This window comes from Diuraphis noxia, unplaced genomic scaffold (assembly GCF_037042655.1).
Source record: "Diuraphis noxia isolate RWA-SAM2 unplaced genomic scaffold, SU_Dnox_SAM2 contig0002, whole genome shotgun sequence".
NCBI classification, from domain to species: domain Eukaryota; kingdom Metazoa; phylum Arthropoda; class Insecta; order Hemiptera; family Aphididae; genus Diuraphis; species Diuraphis noxia.
The window spans coordinates 5225197-5249569 of record NW_028301712.1 but is presented as its reverse complement, the minus strand read 5'-3'; the positions used below and the strand labels follow the sequence as shown (position 1 = coordinate 5249569).

Below are 24373 nucleotides of genomic sequence, written 5' to 3'. Positions count from 1 at the left end.
TTTTTAGAGTTTATTTTTCTGAAAATATTGACGTTTCAAAATTTTATTTTCATTAATTTCTTGATTTTTAATATCTTTTTTAGTTTTGATGAAATAAAATATGAATATAACTATAGGCACACTGAAATCGTTCGGCCGGACGTACGAACACGCGCGATGTTTGATAACACTACGGTGTTAAATAATTCGCAATTTTTCTCGAACCTAAAAAACAAAAATAATTAAAAATCATTAAATTAACGAAAATCAAATGTCGAGACGTCAATATTTTCAGAAAAATAAACTCTACAAAATGGTTATAATGAATTTTTTTGGAAATAACTAAATAAAAAAATATATTTTTTAACTTTTTTACCAAAACATTAAAATATGAAATAATTGTAGTTGTTATCCCTGTGAATCTTATTACAAAACCAGAATTTTGATATCTCCATTATTTCGGGAAATAACGCAATGGGTAAATCCTAGCGGGGCACTCACTACAGGTAGACGGTTAATTATTATTATTGTAGCAGAATAGTGCGCAAGCGAGTGCATTTATTCAGGTTTTGGTTTGTTCCAAAATATTTATTTGTATACGGTATAAATATTATATGGAGCATGTTTTATAAAATTATCAACGGCGATTTTCGACTCGAATACGAAGAAATCATTTAGTATGCCAACATACGGTACGTCAGTTGACATGTCTCTTTGAATGTGTTTGGCTCATCATTCTAACGAAATGCATACAATATGGTCTCATGTCGCAATTCGTTTGGCTATTCATGAACCCAAAGCATAATAGATAACCGGACTGATTTTTTTGTGATTTTTAAAGAAGATTTGATCCAGCAACCGAGCTGCAAGTAGTCGCATCCATGCATATCCGTATAGTACTATAGTAATTATTATTTATTACGGAAAATCGCCCAATTTGGTTTTATTAAACTAATACCAAACAACATATCCGTACTTATACACAATATAAAATATATAGGGGGCACAGACACACAGCCATATATAACTATCTCAGTGGCGCCGATCACCTAATTTATCAATTACATATGTCATAGTAGATTTTATAGCTGGGGGCCCCACCAAGAGGTACTGGGGCCTGGTTGTGGTTAGGTTGTGAAAAAATTAGGGTGAGGGCAGGCCCCAGAGGGGCCTCTGAATGTACGATGTCATAGTATTTTTTAAACACTTCGGTGCCACTAAACTATCTTATTAAACATCCTATACCAGCCACTATCGGTGTGTGAATTACGGATTCGTGTCATGCGTAATATAATAATAATCAACATACAATACTTTAATCACAGTAGTATCCGTAATGTATAAACAGGGTGTTTCGTTGAGTTTGTAGCAGTTAGAAGCTTTTTTTAAATTTAAAACTCTATATAATCTAGTCGGGAACAAGTGGCAGCAGGTGGTGTGTACACACTTACACTCAACCCTATTATGTGAATGATTACACTCAATTACAGCAACCACGCCACACATATATGTATACAACTGTTGCATTCACCGTTTAGAGTGTTTAGACTAGGTAAACATTTTTAGATTTAATTTACGAATGACGTCACTACCTAAGTGTTTTAAAGAATATAAGTCCTTAGTTTCTATAAAGTATTCAAATAATAGTTATATGATAAATGTTTTTGATGGGGATAAATTAAATAAATTCGAGTGAGGACTAATACGGTGTAACACTCTGTTTATGTAATACTATATGTTTTTATATGGGTAATGTAAATTTATGAGTTAGTTTCTTGAAAAAGACGATAATTACAACTACAAATATTATTTAATTGCGAAAACTAGGTATATATTCTAGGCTCTAGCAGTTTTGCAGCAGTACCAATTCGAAAATGTATATGATATCGAATAATATGGTTTTTCAGAGACGATTAGTTATTAAAAAAAACTTTTAAAAAATATAAACGATACCCTTGATTACAATTAATGTAAATATGCAATATTAATCACGCTTTTCCAACGGGATAACTTGTGAATTTAAATAATAATAATAATATAATAATTTACATAAAACAAAATAGTTAGTATGGTACATTATTTAATATTATACTATAATAACTACGATAGGTAATATTATAATAATATATTATGTAGATTGTAGATATCTTAATCGAAAATAAGTTCCCGTTCGTCAATCGAAAGTTATAATTGCATCGGCGTACAACCGGAAGCAGTACATGAAAATAAAAATTGATCAATTGCCAATCGGATAAGTTTGATAATTGAAATAAATTCCATGTAGGTATAGGTAGGTGTACTTGTATATTTTACGAACCTAATTAATTGTTCGAGCAGTCATACATTTTATATTTTATTATTTCCAAATAATATATTCAATTATATAATGACATTTTTATAAAATGAAAAAACTTTCCAGTCAGGTGTTATTTTTGCAATAAATTACAAATATTGACCACCAACTACTTTTACGTTAGCTTAATATTATTTTGTACGTCTATAATTTTTAATTAAACGTTTCATTGTGATCAAAAAGCTAATTTTTCTCTACACAAGTAATTTACAAATTGAGTTCCCAAAAATTTATAAATCATAAACTTGGTTAGTTTTTGGGTTGTTATATGAAAATACAAATATTATATTTAAAAACAAATATAAAAGAGAACATCAAAGTTATTATGTTTTTAAACTTTTTATTATAGTAATTTTTGGTCTGAAGTATTTATAATAGAATTTAATAGTTTTAGGTGCTTAATGAAAAACAAAAAAACAAAAGATAAATATTAAATAGTTTTCACACTAATAATATATTAAATGTTCACTCAAATTAGCAAGTCATATTTTCAATCATAAGACATAATGGTTGATAATAATATAAGAAAAAAAAATAAACATTTGCACTTGACTACCAAATCAACCTTGAATGGAATGATAATCCCAAATATACTTAAGAAATTATTGAACCTATATTTAAAAAAAAAAAAATGGTTTATTTAGCTTTAATAAAAAAATACGATTTAATTGGAATTTAAAAAAAATTGATCAGCGATATTTTATATTTGGATAATATTATGTAAAATATACACAAGAATTTTACAACATTTGTGAGTAAAGTTAGTATTAAAATGAATGAATTAATTACAATTTATAGTTATGTTAATTCTATAAAGCGTATTTTTAGTCAACAAAAAGTACCTACACAATCTTTAAATAGATGGTTAAAAAAAATTTTAATTTAAAAATGTTTTCAAATTTCTAAATCACAGGCCGAGACATTATCAAATTTAAAACAATGATCAATGTTTATAACTATAATTAATATTCAAGGTTGATAAAACTAATGCAATGTGAACTATATTTGGGTATATATTTTAAAACCTGTAAGTACAAATATTTGGCTTCTTGTCAAATACATTTTGTGTTTGTTATGTTTCGTATAATGATGAGATGGTCAAAATCGAATAATGGATTACATTACATGGCAAAGTTAAGCAATTCAAGTTAAACTATGGATTAACTGTTTTTTATGTTAAATTTTTAGAACCTATTAAAACTAATAATTAATAAATATAAACTTTCGACTTTTACTAACAGTAGACGTTGTTTGACACAGCTAGTAATACCTCTTCAGATTAACATCAACAAATATCCCTGCATCCCTTTTAGAGGTTTTTTTAACCCTGATATTATAATACATCTAAGGTTTTTGTGTAACGAATCAGTCAAATTGTACTAATACTTCTTCAGTAACACCAGTTAATTATATTCATAAACAGTGTCTCATAATGTATAAACTCTTAACTGTAGATTAGGGTAGTGACGTAGAGAGTTAGACGTTATGAAGGACACTATATATTTTTCTTAAGTCTAAGAGTCTTATATATATATATATATATATAAAAATTGAACTTCATTCATAGACTACCAGCGTAGTTGTAATATATATGTATAGTATATACATTATACACAACAGTTCTATTTATTTTTATAAGTCATGAACAGTATTTTATTATTATTATTATAATTAAGATTTTTTAAATTTTGATCATTTATAAAAAATTATCTCTTATTATGTGTTTTTGTAATTGAAAATGTTACAATTTTAGAGATCATTATTGCTTTTTTAAAATCATCAATAAAACTAAGTTTTTTCCTGATAACCTAACCTATATGGCTATATCAGATATAAATTAAAATAATCGATAAAATATGGCGAATGATAGAGAAAGATAGAGGAGACATTTACTGTCAACAATTTTTTTAAAAACCAATCCTCGGATAGATAAAAAAAAAGTAATATTCGTAAAATGAATATAATAATATCAAACGTCGTAGAACAGATTCAAAACAAAGTAAAAGTAGTTTAAACTATCATAATTCATAAAAATAAGTGTTCACTAAACCATCGTATAGGTACAATAAAATAGTTATCTATAATATTATGTATTCATATAGAAGTAGGCAAAACATTGTACACTGCATATTCAACAATTATTTTCAAAACCAATAGTCATGACATACTTAATTTTAGTTCAAAATTATAGTAGGTATTTGACACAATAATCCACCATAGGTTATTGAAATTAAACATTTTCACAATACTAGATGAGATGATTAATAATTATTAAATACATGAAAATGTTTAATATTCACACATCGTGACCTTATATTGGTTCGGCTTTATGGAACGAATAGGTATGTGCGATAAGTTGGATTTAAACACAATGAGGATCGACTCCCGATGAGGCGCACGGGTCAACTTAAGGTGCATAATTATATGGCAATGCTCACACATAATATTAGGTACCTACTACCTAGCTATTATAAGTAACATAATATAATATAAACTATATTATATAATTACGATTTTGTACATAAAATAATATAAATTATAATATTATACTTTATAGTATAAAGTTTATACATATTATAAACAAGAGGCTATATAGGAGTAATAGCCATTATAATAGTGAACGATTATTGAATCTCGTGTGGTTGAACAGGTGCTATAATAAAAGCTTTGTAACAACTATTATTGTGTAAATAGGTACCTAATAACGAGCAAAATATGCAAAACTTAAAATGCGTTAGGTTAGTGTGAGTGTGTGTGTGTGAATGAAAGAAACAAATAAATACTTGGACGTACAATTTATTGATCGATGTGATTACTTTTGTTTACATAATAACAAAGATTATCGTAAGTACAATGTAATAATAAAGAGATACAAATTTTAAGACAAAAGAAAATACAATATCGAAGAAATTAATATTAAGTTCGACTCGTTGTTGCCGGCGAAACGTCGGACGAACAACATTCCGCAGGACGAACGTCAGGTGTTATGAACACGCGTGTCGGTAACCCGTTTTTCGTGCATTTATTGTTTTACTTGCGGACGATCGGTGAGCCGTATGGGCCGTTGTAAGCGTACTGACTGTACGAGTACGGCGAGTAAGCAGCTCCATACGGGTACTGTTGGTAACCGTACGAGTACGGCTGGTAGCTATACGGGTAACCGGACGAACCGAAGTAGTAAGGCGCCGGCGAGGCGACGTACGGGGCTGGTGCGACGTACGGGACTGGTGCGACGTACGGCACGACGGGGGCGACCGGCTTGACCACGGCGGCGGCCTTTGCGACGATCGGCACGGCGGCGGTGGCGCCGCTGACGGGCTCCCGCACGACTTCAGCGGTGAATCCGTTGACCGCGTCGGCCTTGTACTTGACCGTGCGCAGGAAACCGTCCGAGTCCACGGTGCGGTAGTAACCGTTCACGTCATCGCCGTTTCTCGTTTCCTGTTGGTCCTTTTGGTCACCAGTGGTCGGATCGTTGACCGCGTAGCTGAACTCGTATTGAGCAGGAGCCGACGGCTCGTCAATCACAGCGGCGTGCGCCAAGCAGGCGAAAGTCGCGCACAGCAAACCCACAGTCTGAAACAACGGAGTTAACGAAGTGGTGAGACCCATAAATGCAGTAGGCGTTAAAGTCTCTAGAACGGTCCACTACAGTGTTTGTATAGTCTTAGACAAGACCTGAGAGATCAATAGGAAATAGGTCGTAGACGATAAAATACAGTGAAGAGATAAGATATTATTGAACACGTTTCGACGACGATATTCGCAGACTTCACAAAAACACGATATGTATAATCGATGGAGAATTCGTTGTCGTTCGACCAAAGCCTATACGAACACAAAGTAGGCAGATAATAATTTCATGAAAAACACTTACCTTAAGCCCCTGCATTGTTGGTTGAATGTGTTTTGTAGATGATACGATTCGGTGAACGGCAAAAGACTTAATGCGATTGCAAATGCGTGTGCTAAACTTTAAGTATTCACAGTATATATAGTCATGTTTACCCCCACGGGTGAATATAAAATACATATAGTACACGTTAAATCTAGACTACCTTGAATCATTGTTATGGAAGATGCTGAGTGAATCTCATAATCCATAAGAATCCGGTATGGACCAGAGATGTGTCGCGTAGGTTCATAACATGCAGTATTACGATTTTATACAAAAAAAAAAAACAACTTAAAACGATATGGTTTCATTCGGGTAATATACCTTGAAGTTTTTAACTTGTGGGTGTTTGATATATATTAAAAATTCACCAAAAAGAAAAAAAAATTGTTATATTTGAATAATAAATTGGTAATATAATATAATACATGTAGCTATATTAGTATATTTATGACATATAATAAGAAATAGATATTTTCATTCAGGTGAGTTGCAATCTAATGACTGTACCTATAGGTATATCATTATATAATGAAGTAACTATAAACCATTATTAGCGCAAGTGCCTATTAAAATAAGAAATTAACATTATAATAATTGTGATTAGAAGGGTTAAAGATACTTTGAATGTTGATGAAATGAAATTTTTTTTCTGATCCTCCAGATTCTAGAACAAATTTTAAATCCGTTTAGAGACCAGAAGATTTATTAAATCTATTATATATTAATTATATCTTGCGAATTTTTCAATTTTTAGTTGGTTTAACTATAAACGCATTTTTGTTGTCTTTTAACGGCATTTTTGTACATTTTATACAGCGTAAGTCATATTTACTGGTACATAAACTTAAAAAATAAAGAAGGCGGGAAAATGGGTACCATCAGTCAGCTATATTCTAGGTGACATATTGGTTATTGCGTTAAATCTGAATTCGACGATATATATTAAACTATTGTAAACAAAAAACGATTCAGAGCGAAGATGGTTTATTATATAACTAAGTATATTTCATTCTATAATTGCTATTTATGTAATTTATTTTATTATTAGACACTATAATAATACAGTAGGTTGAATTAATTGTTGTCAAAACAATTACATTTGAAAATGTCATCGGCTGTATAAAATAAATATAATAATATTACATGCTGGATCCTTATACACTTTAAATATTTTAAGTAATCTTAAATAATATTTTTTAAATTACAACAAACTAAATAAAATCTTTACATTCCTTTTAAATATACAATTTCTTCCAAATGTTTACTTAGAATATCAACTGACAAAACTGTGTTTACTGTTTATATATTTTTAGATTTTTAAATAGGGAATACTTATACCAAATATATAAAATTACAACTAATCATAATTATAGGTATATTGTCCCAATTTAATTTATATTGAACCATGCACCTATAGTATATATTAATTGTTATATCATTGAATCTAGGCATACATTGGACTTCCTCATATTTCAGAAATAATATAACGATAAGATTTAGGTACTTTTTATGAAAAATCTTTTAGACGTTTTAGAATTTGTAATGGGTCGTGGTCCGTGGTCTGCGTGTTGATTACCATAAGTATAAATGAAATATTACCACTAATACAGTAATACTACACTCATGAAATGTTTAGTTTAGAGTTTTAGACAATTTAAATTTGACAAAAAAAAAAATATATATATACATAAAAATGATGAATTTAATAATGAAAACAAGTCTGACTATTTAAAAAAGTACCTTGAAGGTGTAAATCGACTTTTTTTAAGAAAAATCCAGTTTTTACATAGATAGTCCATTTATACATCAACCTTGGGATGTTAATAAAATGTCGTTCATTCTTTATATAATATAGTATTCTGTTGTTTGAATTGTTGAGTAGGATTTTATACGGATGCTTTAACAATACCTCCAGTGCATCAAATAAAAAAAAATGAACATCGAGTATATCATTATCAATAATCGTGACTAATATAGATTATGTGATAAAACTATTTTTTTTATCAAGTAAAATATAAAAATTAGTATTTTTAATCAGGAAAGATAATATACTAGTAACTAGACCATTTATAAGAATTCTTATATTCTAAATAAATGAATAGACAAATTATATTGTATATAGCTCTACAATAAATGGATACCATATAAATAATTCAAATAATTATTGAATAGTTATTAATTTTAAATAGCTGATAATAATAATTAATAAGTAACAACTGTTGTTATTACTGCGTTTTAGAAAATTAAAAACAGTATATTTCAACAACTCCAAAAATATTAAAATATCCTTTACAACAAACAATAAAACGATCTATGCATTTTTTTTCACTGTTTTTCTGTGTGTTATTAAAAGTAAATCCCTCATCAGTGTTACATTTATTGTCTTTAACATTTAGTCTATGGTTGAAATATCGTAGTAGATCGAAATATTTAAAAAAAACACACACCATATTTTGAGACAAAACTATTATATTTTGATTTAAATTGTTAACAGAGCAATTGATATATTTGTTTTTACAATGTTTATTTTGTTTTATTTTTTGTATGTATCTGTATAGATTGTGTATAGAAGAAACAATTTTTTATCTTCGAAATGGTTTCTGGTGCCAAATTTGATCTATTTGATACTTAAGGATGGTTAAAAGCAAAATTTTCAGTAATTCTAAAAATAAATAGAAAACCGCGTATTTTTACGCTTATCAAGTCTATAAAAAAATCAAATTTTTTTGTTTTATTTCATTTAAATGATTCAAAAATCAATAATTGTATAAATGTTGTACCAAATATTTTGATTTTTTTTTTTTGATTTTCCTCATGCCATAATTTTAAAAAGATTTTTCGTACTCATAACATGCTGCTCTCATACAATAATTTAAAAGTAATAATAAACATAATAAGTTAATTTTACCTATAAGTTTTTGATTTTCTAATTTTGACCGAAATCATCAAATTACAAATATATAGAAACTATTTTGTAGTTAAAAGTGTATAATATTTTTTATTTTAATAGTAGGCTCGAACATTTAATATTAATAAGTTATTTTTAAGTTGTTTGTATAGAAACCTAATAATATGATAAAAAATTTTAGACATTTAAATTCTATTGATATTTGAAGTTCGAATTTCAACAAAATTAAATATTATTTAATAGTAAAATTATAAAAATAATAATAATAAAAAAAAAGTAAAATAACAATTTAAGTTATTTCGTTTCAGCTCAATATATTGTAATTCTAGAGAGAAATATTTTTCTTTACTATGTACTTATTTTCAAATTATTCAGATTCATTTTAAGCTAATGTACATCACGAACCTATTTACATCGTTGTACGGTTCGTTGGTATTGATATTGACTTAAAAGGTCAACTGATAGTAATGTTATAAGAAATAACATTACAATAATTGCTATATAATAATATTTGAGACTTGTTTTCGGCAAAAATCTTTTTAAATTCAGTTACTAATTACAATAAATTTATTATAAATATTGTATAAGAAAATATCCATTTAGTAATAATATATAGGTTGTCTTCACTAAGAATTGTTTTTTCTATTCAATGATATATCATTAAATTTAATTTAATACATCTATTAAAGACAATTTACAGTGACCTACCTATAATGATTAAGGTATATTAAGGTATATGACTAGGAACTTAGAACATGCAGCAAAACGGCTGTCATGAGTGTTTAAACATTATACAGTTTATCTTTTTTTAGATTTAGTATTCTAATAACAACTTAAGACAATCATAAACTGAAGAGTGAAGACCTATTATTTGTTTCAACGAACATTATTTTAATTGATTTTACAATGTAAGTATAACATAATAAGCCCATCAAATATTTATACTCTTACCAAAAACAAATGAGGTCTGTAGTTTGTTTGTTACGCTAAATGCTCTTTTAATAACATTAAAATTACAATTTATTTTACGAAAAAATGTTTATGTATTATAATACATCGTATGTATGTTGAGAATTAGAGTCTAAGACTTAGTTTTTAGTTTTAATATCTACTAAAATATATTTTAATCATAAATATATCTACCCTCAATTAATATATGTGATATACCTATCAACACGATGGTGGGTATGTTTGTAAATTTTAATAAATATTTTTAAAAAAAACCAACTAACCAAAAAAAAAAAATTGGCCTGACGAGTATAATATGTTATATATTTTTTACACTATTGTAATTATTTATGAGTTTATCGAAAAAATGATCTTTATTAGACCTTGCCCACAATCAATTTAGCAAAGTATGTAGATAATATACATACATTAAATTCTTATCTTTAATATTTCAAAAAAATCATTTCGGCTCATGAAAACTGATTCATTTGGTACAGTTGTATGTGCATCATACAAATAAATATGTATTTTTTTTATAAATAAAGTACCACAAGTAGAATAAATGAATAAATGTATTGTCCCGGTCATAATTGAAACACATCATGCATTATTATTTACTGTCATGGCATAAAATAATACTTAAAGCTACAATAAATATTTTAACAATAATAATGATAAATATGAAAATGGACGTAATGCAAGCGTAGAGTGCAATCAAGTCGATTTCGCCTTTCCTCCAGTGAGGGCTTGAGCTGTTCTTGGCGCTTGTGGTACATAGTTATATTGTGGAACAGTGTACTGATCGTACACGAGTGGACCGTTATTGTAGTACTGGACAGGTTTTCTAATAAACATATTTACTCTGTACGGACGTTGTTGAAGTGGATACGTTTGGCCGTCGAGAGATTGCATCGATCGCAGCACGTTTTGTCCATAGACGGGGTAGTTATATGGGACGCTGTTGGTAGCAAAACCCTGGTAGATTGGCGGCGAATAATACATCCCCTGGCTTTGTGGTAGATAATATGGTCCATCGTTTGAAAATGATGGGTTTTGTTCTATATAGTGTTGCTGGCCCTCGTGTTGCGGTGGATACAGCGGTCGTTGCTCTGGCGGATTCTGCACTTCCTGTTGTGGCGCAGCGAGGGTCTGTACCTCATGCTGCTGCACGGGGTGTTGGACTTCCGGTTGTGGTGGATACTGAACTTCTTGCGGCGGTGGGTTCTGCTCTTCTTGTTGCGGTTCCGCGGGTACTACGGTAGGAGCCGGGACCGGATCTGTACTAAGTGTAGTTACTCCAGCGGGGACGTTATACTCGCCGGGAACATCAGCAGAATCGACCGGAGAGACCACAATTGATGGAATAATACTCTCGAATATAGAATGATGTTTTTTAAACGGGGTGGGTTTGCATTTGAAAATTCGTTTTTTCAGTGATATATTTTCAGCGCGTATGAAACACACTGCAATAGCTGATATTAACACGATAGCCTAAAAAAATAATATAAATAAATGTATGTATAAAAAATTTATCATACATGATATTTTATTTCAATTGGAATAAAATCAAATCGTTTTTATAGAAATTTAATATAATTTAATGAAAAATGTAATAACATTTTTTTTTAGATTTTGAAAAATCTAAATTTTTCGTTTAAGTAGGTAGCTATTATATACAATTATTAATAGTCTATTACATAATGTTGATATCATTATAAAATAAAGAAAGAAAATCTTAACAAAAATCTCGTATGATATTTTTAAGCGTAGGTATACAAATTAAAAATTTTGTGAATTTTCAATTACAAAATAATTTACGTAGTTTCATGACGTAAATTAATTTTTTAACTTTATATACCACAAATTGTAACAACATGTAAATCGAAAAAATATTAAACATTTTACGGCTTAAAATGTCTATAAAAAGCTTCCAAAATGCCCAAATAGTTTAAAAATTATATCATGTATGGAAAAAGCTTAAACAAATATTTGATGAAACTATAAAGTAGGTACCAACAATATTAACTTAATATTATTAAGTATGTGGTTATTTAGTTTTAAGCAAGAAAAAGAAATTTGTTTTTGCCAAAAACTTGTCGTAGGTAATAAATCCAGTTTTGTTTTTCCGATTATTTCAAAAAGTACAGGAATCAGTTTAGTTAGGTTAATGATAAATGTTTTTAATTTAATGATTCGGAGCTGATATTGGTTTTAAAATGGTTTTTTTGTGTCGTATTGATACGTGATAGTGTTATCAAATTTTGGAGCAAGGTTTTTGACAACAAAAATGAATTTGGTCGGTATTTAGGGTCAAAAAATGTCTATAAAATAATTGAAAAAATGAATAAAAATTAAAAGACTGATAATAATATCATGCTGTTGATATTGAACATTTTAAATAATAATTTTATTAAAATTGTCTAGATATTATGATATAACTTTTAAAATATTTTGATTCTTTTTGATCTATTTGTAATGACGTGCTACTCCAAATTTACTAAAATTATTACTTTGTATACTCAATTACATCTTTCAAGTATTTAAGGAGTTCAGATTAATTCTAAATTAATAAGCATTTAAAATTTAAGTTATTTTTTTTTTTAAAAGTCGACGAGAATTTTTTTTTAATCAAAATATTTTGAAATATAATACAAGGTTTTCCCCTAAATTTTTAATTTGACAATTATTTAAAAGTATCAGAATCTTGGTGAAACCTTTTTTATAGCTGTAGAAACACTTTTACAAAATCTGTTTTTTAACGTCAATCTGAAAATAATTTTGTAAGTAAAAATACATACTATTTTGTTTTAATACCTTAACATTGAAAATGTAATAAAAGATTACTATTATTTGCCTTTATAAGAATTTAAAAAAAAGTTTAATACATAAACACATTAGTTTTTTTGAGCGCTTTAAAAACAAATGTTGATGCTATTGAATATTTATTTGAAAAATAACAATTTTATATTAAATACTTTTAGTTATTTTCATATAATTTAAAAAAAATATCATCTATAGAAACAAGAACTGATCATAATTAAATGTATTATTATTTTCTGTTCACAGCAAGATTATCGAATATTATCCAATATTTTTTAATTAAGTTAATGATATTCCCAAAAACCAAAATATTAAAACACAGTCAAAATAAAATTATATTTTTATTTTACGCATAGTTATAATAATGATGATAATAATAATAATTATGTACTTACTTTGAACCACATCATGATGATTTTTGTAATAGTCAAACCACTACAGTTATGTTTCGACTGACCCTATAGCCGGAACAAGAAGTATAAAAAAACTAAATACTGAAAGCGAAATACGGCCCTTTAAGTAGAAACAGCTGATATAAACTATTAATCGCTTCTCACGTTAATGAGTCTAAAATCACCAACTGTCTAGACTGAAGTGACATATCATTCCGATTTTCAAACGTTCTACTGTTCTAGTTTTAATTTCGTAAATACCCGGCGTCATGTGGAACTTAATCGTCGCATTGAATATTAGGTATACACGAATATTGACACAAACAAAACTATTTTTAATTAATCATGCTGTATAATGTTATAAAATAGTTTTTATTATTGTGATTAAACATTTTATGCAAATATAAAAGTCTTATAGGCGGCGACTACAATGCAAAACATCAGTCTTGGGGCTGCCGTGTGAATAATCCGCGTGGTCTTACATTATATAATTTTATAAACACTAAAGGATTTAAAGTACTAGCTCCACCGGGACCAACGTATTGGCCATCCTCCTCCTCAAAAAATCCAGATATATTAGATATCTTTGTGTCCAAAATCCCAAATAATTTATATTGCACCACTAAAAATATCCTTGATTTGAATTCAGATCACTCCTCTGTTCTTCTAACCCTTAATACAACTCCTACTAAAAAAGAAACACCACAACTTTTTAATAAATTTACAAATCTCCATCAATTTCACGATTTTGTAAATGCAGAAATTCAATTAAATATTAAACTAAAAACACCCGAAGACATAGATTTAGCGATAAATAATCTAACTAATATCATTCAAAGTGCTGCCTGGTCGGCTACAAACACAAATCCACCCCCTTCTATCCTAGACTCGCTTCCGATGTATATACGTACAAAAATTTCTGAAAAGCGAAGAGCCAGAGCCCTCTATCAACGCACTCGTCTTCCTTCCCACCGTCAAAATTATAACCATTTATCCAATTCCCTGAAAAAAATTCTTGTCAAATTTAAATCTACAGCCTTGCAAAACCATCTATCTAATCTTTCTCCAAAGGAAGGTACTCTTTGGAAAACAACAAAACAAATATTACGTTATAAAGCACCAAATCTCCCAATCAAAAAATCTGATGGCAGTTTAGCGTGCTCGGACACCGAAAAGGCTGATCTTTTTAAGCTTCATCTATTTAACACATTTCAGCCACACTCTAATATAAGTGATGATGCGCATTTGAATAAGGTCGATGAGTTTCTTAATTCTCCACTTCCCGTCTCTTTACCAGTCAAACCATTCACTCCAAGCGATATTAAATATACCATTCAAAAAAGCTCTCTGAATAAATCACCTGGCTTCGATCTTATAACTGCTGAAGTAGCTAGAAGTCTCCCAAAAAGAGCCATCGTCCACATCTCACACATATACAATGCAATTCTTAGACTTTCATATTTTCCACTTCTCTGGAAATTTTCAACTATAATATTAGTCCCTAAACCAAATAAACCTCCTGATCTTCCATCATCCTATCGTCCAATTAGTCTCTTACCATTCTTTGCTAAAATACTTGAAAGGTTAATTCTAAAACGTATACTACCCATTATTATTGAAAATAATGTACTACCTGATACCCAATTCGGATTTCGTGCTTCTCATTCGACTATACACCAAGTGCACAGATTAGTTGACGCTATTTCCTATGCACTGGAACAAAAATTATATTGTACGTGTGTGTTCTTAGACATCTCTCAAGCATTTGACAGAGTCTGGCATGATGGCCTACTGTATAAGCTTAAAAAATTCCTTCCACCTGCTTACTATCTAATTATAAAATCGTACCTCATAGAACGTCATTTTCAAATTCGCTACGGTTCTGCCTTCTCGGATATAGCAGTTATAAACGCTGGTGTTCCACAAGGTGGCATATTATCCCCTATCCTGTACAACATTTATGCTTCAGACCAACCAACCACTCCTTTTACGTCAGTAGCCGACTATGCAGATGACAAAGCGATAATTTCTATCAACAACGATCCCCTAATTGCCTCTTCAAATCTACAAAATCATCTTACCTACATGGAAAACTGGTTTACCATATGGCGTTTCAAAGTTAATCAAAGTAAATCTATCCACACTACCTTCACCCTCAGACAGGCTCCGTGTCCAAATGTTTCTCTATATGGCACACCCATTCCTACCTCTCCTACTGTTAAATACCTTGGTCTAACACTTGATCAAAGACTTACTTGGGCCCACCACATAAGAACCAAAAGACTAGCTCTAAATAATCGCCTACGCATGTTAAAAACGGTATTATGCAATAATAAATATACCTCCACGTCCACCAAACTTCTTATATATAAAAGTCTACTCAAACCAATGTGGACGTACGGTCTGCAGTTATGGGGTAGTGCAAAAAAAACAAACGTTAACAAAATTCAAGCATTCCAAAACATTGCCCTAAGGAAACTAACAAATGCACCTCCCTACGTCTCAAATTTTTCCCTTCATTCAGACCTAAAACTAAAAACAATAGCAGAGGAATCCAAATGTTTCTATAAAAGATTCTACAACCATCTAAGCACTCATGCGAATCCACTTATTAAAAAATTGGCCTCCGCTACTATACCAGGTAATCCCCCAAGACGCCTAAAGCGCAAGTGGTGTCGTGATTTGTTATAGTTATAATAATAATATATAAAAAAAAAAAAAAAAAAAAAAATTAGTAAATAATTAAGAATTCACAGAAAGTGTCATCAATGGGTGGCTCCTTTCATCAAATTATTTTCCTGTCATATTTACTCTTAGCATATATTCTTATTGTATTATGTATTAATGATACAGATTGTATATTACTTGTAAAAATAAAAAAAAAAAAAAAAAATATAAAAGTCAAGAATCATAATATAAAGTATATTATACTTTATAAAAATGGTTCACTTATATATTTATAAGTGAACCATTTTTTTGTAGACGATTTAAATATCAAAAACTCAAAACAAATTATACATGGTTGTAATTTGTAAATTTGTAATACTCAATTATTGAAAATATAATTCACTGCAAACTAATTTATACATAGTTTATTTGAGTATCACATGAGTTATGAATTCCGAAAAGTGTAAGACTTAATAAGGAGGATGCACTAAATTTAGGTACAGATACTACACCTACGTTCTTTATTGTGATTGAAGACCACAGCTCTTAGTTTATTTTAGAATAAAAGTATGTACTTAGGTACTTTAAAATTATGTTCATAGTATAATCTGTTAAAAAATAACTATGAATCAGAAATTAAGTTGTAGGTTTTCTGTCTAAGACAATTTTTTTTTTTATTCATTTAATATTAAACGTAAACATACTCGTATAGTAGGTAGGTAAATTTTATTTAATTTTGAATAATTAGTAATTTAAAATCCCACAATGTCTTTTAGTTTTAATATTATATTTTAATAATTTTAGACACAGAGTGATATAATTCAACTCATCATATATTTTTTACTTTAATTTCATTGTTTTCTTCTCTACGTCCATAATATTTCATATTAATGGAACATATTTTATACATAAATGTACTAATTATATGCTCACAATGATATTTTACTGTTAATTCCAATACTAATAAATATATCTATACTAAATAAATAAATTTATTTTGACCGCAATTAAATTAATTTAATATAAATACCTACATCGGGCAACACGTCTTTTAAAAATAATAATAAATTATATTTATAAACTAATATTATGTACCTAACTATGAATAATACTATAATATCATAATATACCTAATAAGAACGCCTATAATGTTTTACATATTTTCATGTTACACTTGCGTGGATATTCTAGTTATGGAAAATTATTATTATTAATAAAATATTGTTTAAGTGGATGAAAACTTTACTTGTTTTTATGTTAGAAATATATAATATTATAAAATAAAATGTTACATAATATAATAAGATTTTATTTAACAATAGCCAACTCGGGTTAAAAAGGTAACGACTGTAAAATAAAATCCTTTTTTGATATGTAACATTTTATTTCATAGCGGTTACTTTCGTTTTAATTCGAGTCACCTGTAATTAAATACAGTTCTGATGACCCGATGATGCATATTTTATAATATACAGAAATGTATTAAAAATAAAACCGGCTTTCATGGAATTTATCATTTTAATATTTTTTACGTAGGTACCTCGAATTAAAACTTACTTATATTATGTCGTGCAACATTAATTTTGCTCACATACCTACATATTTAATGTATAATATATATCATTTATTTTTTGATAAATAGAACACGTGTATAATATTATGCACACAATTATTGCAGAGCACATCTTAAAAAGTGGATCTCCTCGTTATTGTATATTTTGGTTAATCCATTAAAAAAAAATGTATGTATACATTTGACATATTATACGTTTATTTAATAATATTGATATATTTAATGTTAATATTTATAGGATATATAGACATTATACGTTTGAGTGGTCAACTAACACATAATATAAAAAATTAAATATCAGCAGTATTTTTTTTTTTTTTTTAATGCAAATGCACTGTACCTACACAAAATTATTTTCTTATTTTACATTACAGACAATTAGAATCGATTTAAATGCTTTTTTTTTAAAGGATACGTTTATCCAATATAAAACCTATCGTATATAAAATAATAAAATAGTAAAAGTATAATATATTATAATTTATATGAGAATAGTTTACTATCGTTTCAATATAAATCATATTTAATCGTATTAGAAATTATTATTTCTAATACAATTCAAATAATCGATTTAGATAATAATAGTAAATGTTCAATTTGTATAACACACATTTTCAAAAAATCAAATTAAAAAAGTAAAATAGTAAAATAGTATGATATCTATAAAAAACAAAATTTATCGTGTATGAATTGCAGTAAACAGGAAATTCTTTTAATCGATTATAATAGCAAAACTAATATATTGGGAAATGATAAAAAATAAAATTAACTGAATGCTAATAAAACGCGAAAACAGTAATAAAACGATTCATCTAAGACGATGTACCTTTACCATGAACTAATATTACAATAAAAATCCATAGCGATAATATAGCGAAATCAAAGTTGTAATAGGTATGGGGACACTATTTTACAGAGATACGTATATGAAACATTTTTCCTATACTTTTTATGTACACATATCTAAAACCTACGGAATCGTATACCTAATTAAAAAAAAAAAAACACCCTGTAAATGAAAAGTAAATATTTCTAGTAAATACCAGACATCCAACACTGATAAAAAAATAATTTGTTTGTTCTTAATTTGTAAAATAATGAAATAAACAGGAAATCATAAAATTATTTTAGTTCTATAGTTACTGATAATTATAATTGGAATGGTATTTTTTTTCATAAATATTTGTACTAAAAATATATACTATATAATAATAATAATTATTATAAACGTCAATGAATTAATTTTCTATGTAACATCTACTATTATAATAATGATACGTCTTATGTTTTCAACATTAATCTTATGACAATAGATTTTTTTAAAGAGGCATTTACCTCAATAAAATAAAGTTATAATGAAATAAATGATTCTAAGTTCGTTAGTATTTTTTGGATATGTACAACGTACGATATACTTTTATAGATATCGTAAGACATACCTTAGTTAATACTCAATAGTGATTAATAATAGTAATAAATGTTTTTAGAGAATTTTGGCATTATAAAAATATAGTAACAAAAGAAAAGCATATTATACTTATCTAAATTTCTTATTAATGATAATTGTTATGGGGCCGCACCTATACTATTTCACCTTTATAGTTTGTTAAACTAATGGTTAAATTCCTAATGTGTCAGAACGATTCGTGTCCTTCGCGGGCGGCGGTACATAACACGTGGGTGGAATGTGGTTTTGTATTTTATAAACTTAATTGTACACAGAGGAACGACAAGAAATTTATAATTTTGTATTGAAATTAAGCTTTGAAGATACTAAAAACCAGAGCCAGGAATTTATCGCATGTTAGCAGGTTAGTTATTGAAGCAGCATAGTAGCAGTATAGTAGTAGTATAGTACCTAATATATTTATGAATTTAGAATTAATGATCAATATATGTTGCTTAATAGATGGAAAATTGTATAGAGCTCAGTTTACTACACAATGTTTGGTTATCATTAGGGTTCGAGACTTCTTGCACTTAAAATTATCGAAATATGCAGTAAAAATCGTCGAAATATGCTTTAAAACATGCAGCTAATTTTTTTTTTGTTTTAAAAAACACATAAAGTATATTATTATTTATTAATTACTATTATAAAAATAAAAATCTAAAAATTAGGTAGGTACTTAGTGTAATAAAAATAATTTTTACACGAGTTATCGGAACTTTAATTTCAGATTGTATACAATTCAATCAAAAATATAAATCATAAAATTAGGTAATTTCAAGAATTAAATTAGTTTCTTAACATGATATAATTTGTTTAAATATTAATACACACAATATAAATGGATCTTAATAGAATTCTATACCAAGAAAGATTTCAATAAAAAATAAATTAAATTAAAATCGAACATTACTTTACTCAGTAATTGATACTTAGATCAGAACATAAAATGTTAAGAATTTGTTAATTATTTAAATGGAATTCGGATTGTTGAGATACTAAATAATAAAATATTAAGAAAGCAGATTGTTGGAAATAGGTTATGAAAAATTAAAAGATATCTATATATCATGTCGAATTGAAATTAAAACAAATAAAATTAATTAAAAAATGAATGAGTATTTTATAAGTATTAACTTTTAGTAATTGACTTCTTACAATAACGAAAAACAAACTGAAAACAAGTAACTCCTTCGATTTTTTATATAGGCAACATAATCAACATTACTATATGAGATTATTTATAAACACTTCTTGTCTTAGGCATTCTTAGTGTAGATTTGATAAAGTAAACGTATGAAGTTTACGACAAAAAAATATTAACATCGTTACCCTTATTTGACAAATAAGGAAAATGGTTTTATTAATTCATGATCTTTTTATTAGATGTTATTATTTGAAAATAAAATGATTCAGCAATAAATATAAGGGTAAACAAAATTAAAATATGATAAGGTTATAAAAAACCTAAATCTAAAAGTTTAAAAAAAAATAAATATTTTTCGAAATAATTAGTGTATATCTACTTAAATGGATCACCCTGTATGTCAAACGATGAATGTCATGAAATTCTTTTTTTAAACAATATATATTATTATTATAATGATTATATAACGTGATAATATTGAATAATATTATAATAATAAAAACCGATCGGTAATATTATGATAATCAATATTATATTGTGTTTTCCTTATAAGGATTGACTTTTTATTTATAGTTCTATAATATATTCATTGCGTTGTAATATTAGCGTTAGTCCATCTGTAGAAATTATATAACCAGAACAACTACAATTTGTCTTGTACCTGGTCGAAATGGTAGTATATACTATCTATAGCGTTAAGCCCTATATTTTATATTATATTTCAGAAAATGTTTTTTATAGCTTTTACTTAATCACAGCAATATTCATAAAACGTAAACAATTATTAAATGTATAATATGCTGCATAATTCGATAGTTAAAAGGCAAACTATCAATCTTCGTAATTCCTACTTTGATTGACATGAAAAGGTTTTCACAAATTATTAGATACCCATATATTTATCTTGATTCTATGCAAGTTAAAAAACACTCATTACACACAAATCGTTTTTTTACCGTATAGTTTTTTTTTATTTTTCATTTATTTGAAAGTCGTAACCCGAATAAGAAATATTGATGAATTTTGTAAGCCACCATTTAAATAAATGTTTTGTTAAAAATTATTAATATTATTATCGTCACAAAACGAAATATTTGATATTGAATGTCAAAAAATAGTTTATAAAATAACGAAACATTTCATTTAAATGATAAAGTTGAATAATAATGATATTATTACCTATAACTAATGTAGTAGGTATTAGAATACCTACCAACAAACCATAATAATTTAAAATATATTATTATAATAAATAGCATGTGGTAAAATTATGTAATTCTCGACTAGGTTAAAAATAAAATTAATTTTTATGATGGTTATAATAATTCCCTATTAAATTCCTAAAATTATTGAAAAATTATAAATTATCACAGAATGAAACAAAAAATATTATAATTAAAACGATCATGTCATAAATAAAAATTATTTTTTTGTTAATTACAACAATTTATTGACCTTTTAACCATCGATAAATTCAGTTATATACGTTTATACCAACATACCTACCTATATTTTGGAAAAAAGTATATTATGTAAAAGGATGTAAGTTAATGAAACAAAATGTGTTCGGTATATTTTTTGTTTAAAATTTAATAAAATATATTGGTATTATGTATCCTAATACTTAACTATTCTAATCATTTCATATATTTTAAACATGTAGGTATAGGTATAGTATATTATGTATAATTTAAAATTAATTACCTATACTTATAACTAAACACATAATAATATATTTTTTTTAACTTAAGAATAAAATTATTAGTATAAAATATATATATATATATATATATACATATAATTGATTACATTGAAGTATTAAATAACTACTACTATTAGTACTTCTACGCTGCAGACGCTATTTGGTTTGAAACATTAAATATTGTCGTTAGTAATACATAATAATATTATCACCACGTTGTTTCCAAACCTTGGACTTATATACATAATTGAAATTGAGTTTTAAAAATTTGACACGGACAGTTTTGTGCATTATTAGCTATTTTTATACTATACAGTATTTTCACACGTGAAAATCACCTTGGTTCACGGGATTTCCAATTAATGGAAAAAGGAAAACTCCGAGAGGAACACACGGCCGGGCTATATAATATCACATGTGTATAGGTACTATACCATAATACTCGTATAGTGCATCGTACATAACGATATTGTCCTATGTGTAGAAGAACCATAGTAAACTGGGTCATCGCGGGTCCTCCGAAGAACATAGTATTATAATGATACGTACGCGTAATATACATAGGTATTATAGTGCACCACGCCTCAGACTCATACACCTCGTAGCACAAGGACGCGCGGCTATAAAATTCAATTATTTTCTTATGATTCTCAACGATTTTCCATTATTAGCAGAGACGGGATTATGGTCTTTATACGGACGTCAACGGGACATAGACGGAACGATTTTCGTTTCCAGACGAATTATATTGAATCAAAATAACATAAAAAAAAAAAAAAATTCTAGACATAATTGTTGTTACTCACGTTACGTCAATTTGGTTTTAAAATCTCTATTATGTGAAACTATTATTTAGTATAGCAAACATATATAACGTGTGAAGGAATATACTAATTTGATAAAATTCAATTTTTAAAAAACTTTTATAGTCATTACTCATTTATTAGTTTTCAGATTGTGTATTATTTTTTATATTTATTCAAGCCACACAAGTTTATTAAATTTTAGCCATATATAAATGCTCTAATTTATACATCTTTCATCATGATTCTTTGCAGTATTGTCACCAGACGGAGGAGAGACCGATGCATCAATATTTATTCAAAATATACATATTGTATATTCTAATTGATTCAAAACGAAAAACAGAACTATATTGATCAATCATCTGATCGATGAATGTAAGTGCGTGAAAATGATAATTCATATAATAAGGCAGTTATAAATATAATTGGCGAGTAATTCAAATCCCAATAGCATTAATTTCATGAAAAATAGTTAATCCTTAATTTGGAGCGTTATTTGAGGTAATTGTTTTTTTTAAATATTTTTTGCTGTAAGTAGGTATATATTAAAACGTGATAAAACCCAAAATGAGTTATGTGTAAAAAAAAAATGTATAATTCACACATTATTTTTTTTACCGAAAACAAGGTAAGTATGAGGTTATTTTGATCACTACCAAAACAAAAACATAAAACGATGAAAGAATAAACCCATCTGTAATCTGAACTCGGTAATAAGAACTAATAACACGTTCCTTACTTCAACCGGAATCCGCAATTATAGACAGGAGAATAGTATAGTTGTATAATAGTATAATATACAATACGTATTGCTGCAATATTATCGTATGACAATCTGAGTATCGTAAACGTGTGAGGTGCAGTGCATTACGGTGCAACACGATGCATATGTGGCACTGCACATGCACGAGGTTTCTGAAGAGTATACGAGAGGTCGATTACCGCGACACATGGGACAGACAGACATTTCAGACACTATACAAATTTAACATGTGAATTTAGTTATGAATTATGATTTATCATTATTATTGTTATTATTATTATGATAATCGTTATTATCGTAAGCCATCGTTCCATTGTGGGCAAACGTTTACAAAAAATCATTACGAAACTACACGTGGCACAACGCGATCTCGGTCCTTGGATGATGTTTATTTTGTCAACTAGATCGACACGTACCTACGACGTACAATGGATTCGAATTTCGAACGATCCGATTTCGCAATCAAGAAACCTATATCTAAATAGACGCAGAGTCAAAGGAGACGAAGTGTTTCTGTCATTTTCATCCTTTCGGCTACGCCTTGATCGAGTTTAGTGAACACAATGTGTGTTAAACGAACCCAATATGAGTAGGTACGCATATATGCCGTGTGTAAAACTATAAAAATGGACCGACTTGGTTTTTCTTTTAAGTCTGACAGACGACGATCTTACCTACATTGACGGATAAACATGATATAATAATTTATTGTATATCTGTATACGTAAAATGTATTAGTTGGAGTCATTTGTATTATTGAATTTTCTTTTTATCAAAATTTTTTATTAACAACGACATATTTATTAAATAATCACAAAAACATACTGAAAATCCCGAAACGCAATCATTATTATACACAATTATATACACGCCAGCGTAAAACGATGTCAAATAGTTAAATAGTAAACATCATTACAACATAATACAAAAATTATATGAAAAATTGATAACATAATGAAAAGTCATT

General features: G+C 27.8%; 3 protein-coding genes across 6 annotated transcripts in view; all 3 read right to left on the bottom strand.

Moving 5' to 3' along the window:
• LOC107167827 (neurobeachin-like protein 1) overlaps positions 1-24373 on the bottom strand; it is a 121219-nt gene that overhangs the window by 24594 nt on the left and 72252 nt on the right. The window lies entirely within an intron of this gene.
• On the bottom strand, positions 5113-6366 carry LOC107167997 (uncharacterized). Its single transcript, XM_015517248.2, has 2 exons — positions 6210-6366; positions 5113-5908 (listed from the first exon to the last, which is right to left on the bottom strand). Exons 1-2 carry the CDS (start codon positions 6363-6365, stop codon positions 5363-5365), a joined length of 702 nt encoding a protein of 233 aa, XP_015372734.2. The 5' UTR covers position 6366; the 3' UTR covers positions 5113-5362.
• LOC107168019 (uncharacterized) lies at positions 10641-13483 on the bottom strand. Its single transcript, XM_089219221.1, has 2 exons — positions 13302-13483; positions 10641-11577 (listed from the first exon to the last, which is right to left on the bottom strand). The coding sequence occupies exons 1-2, from the start codon at positions 13314-13316 to the stop codon at positions 10801-10803; spliced, it is 792 nt and encodes a 263-aa protein (XP_089075347.1). The 5' UTR covers positions 13317-13483; the 3' UTR covers positions 10641-10800.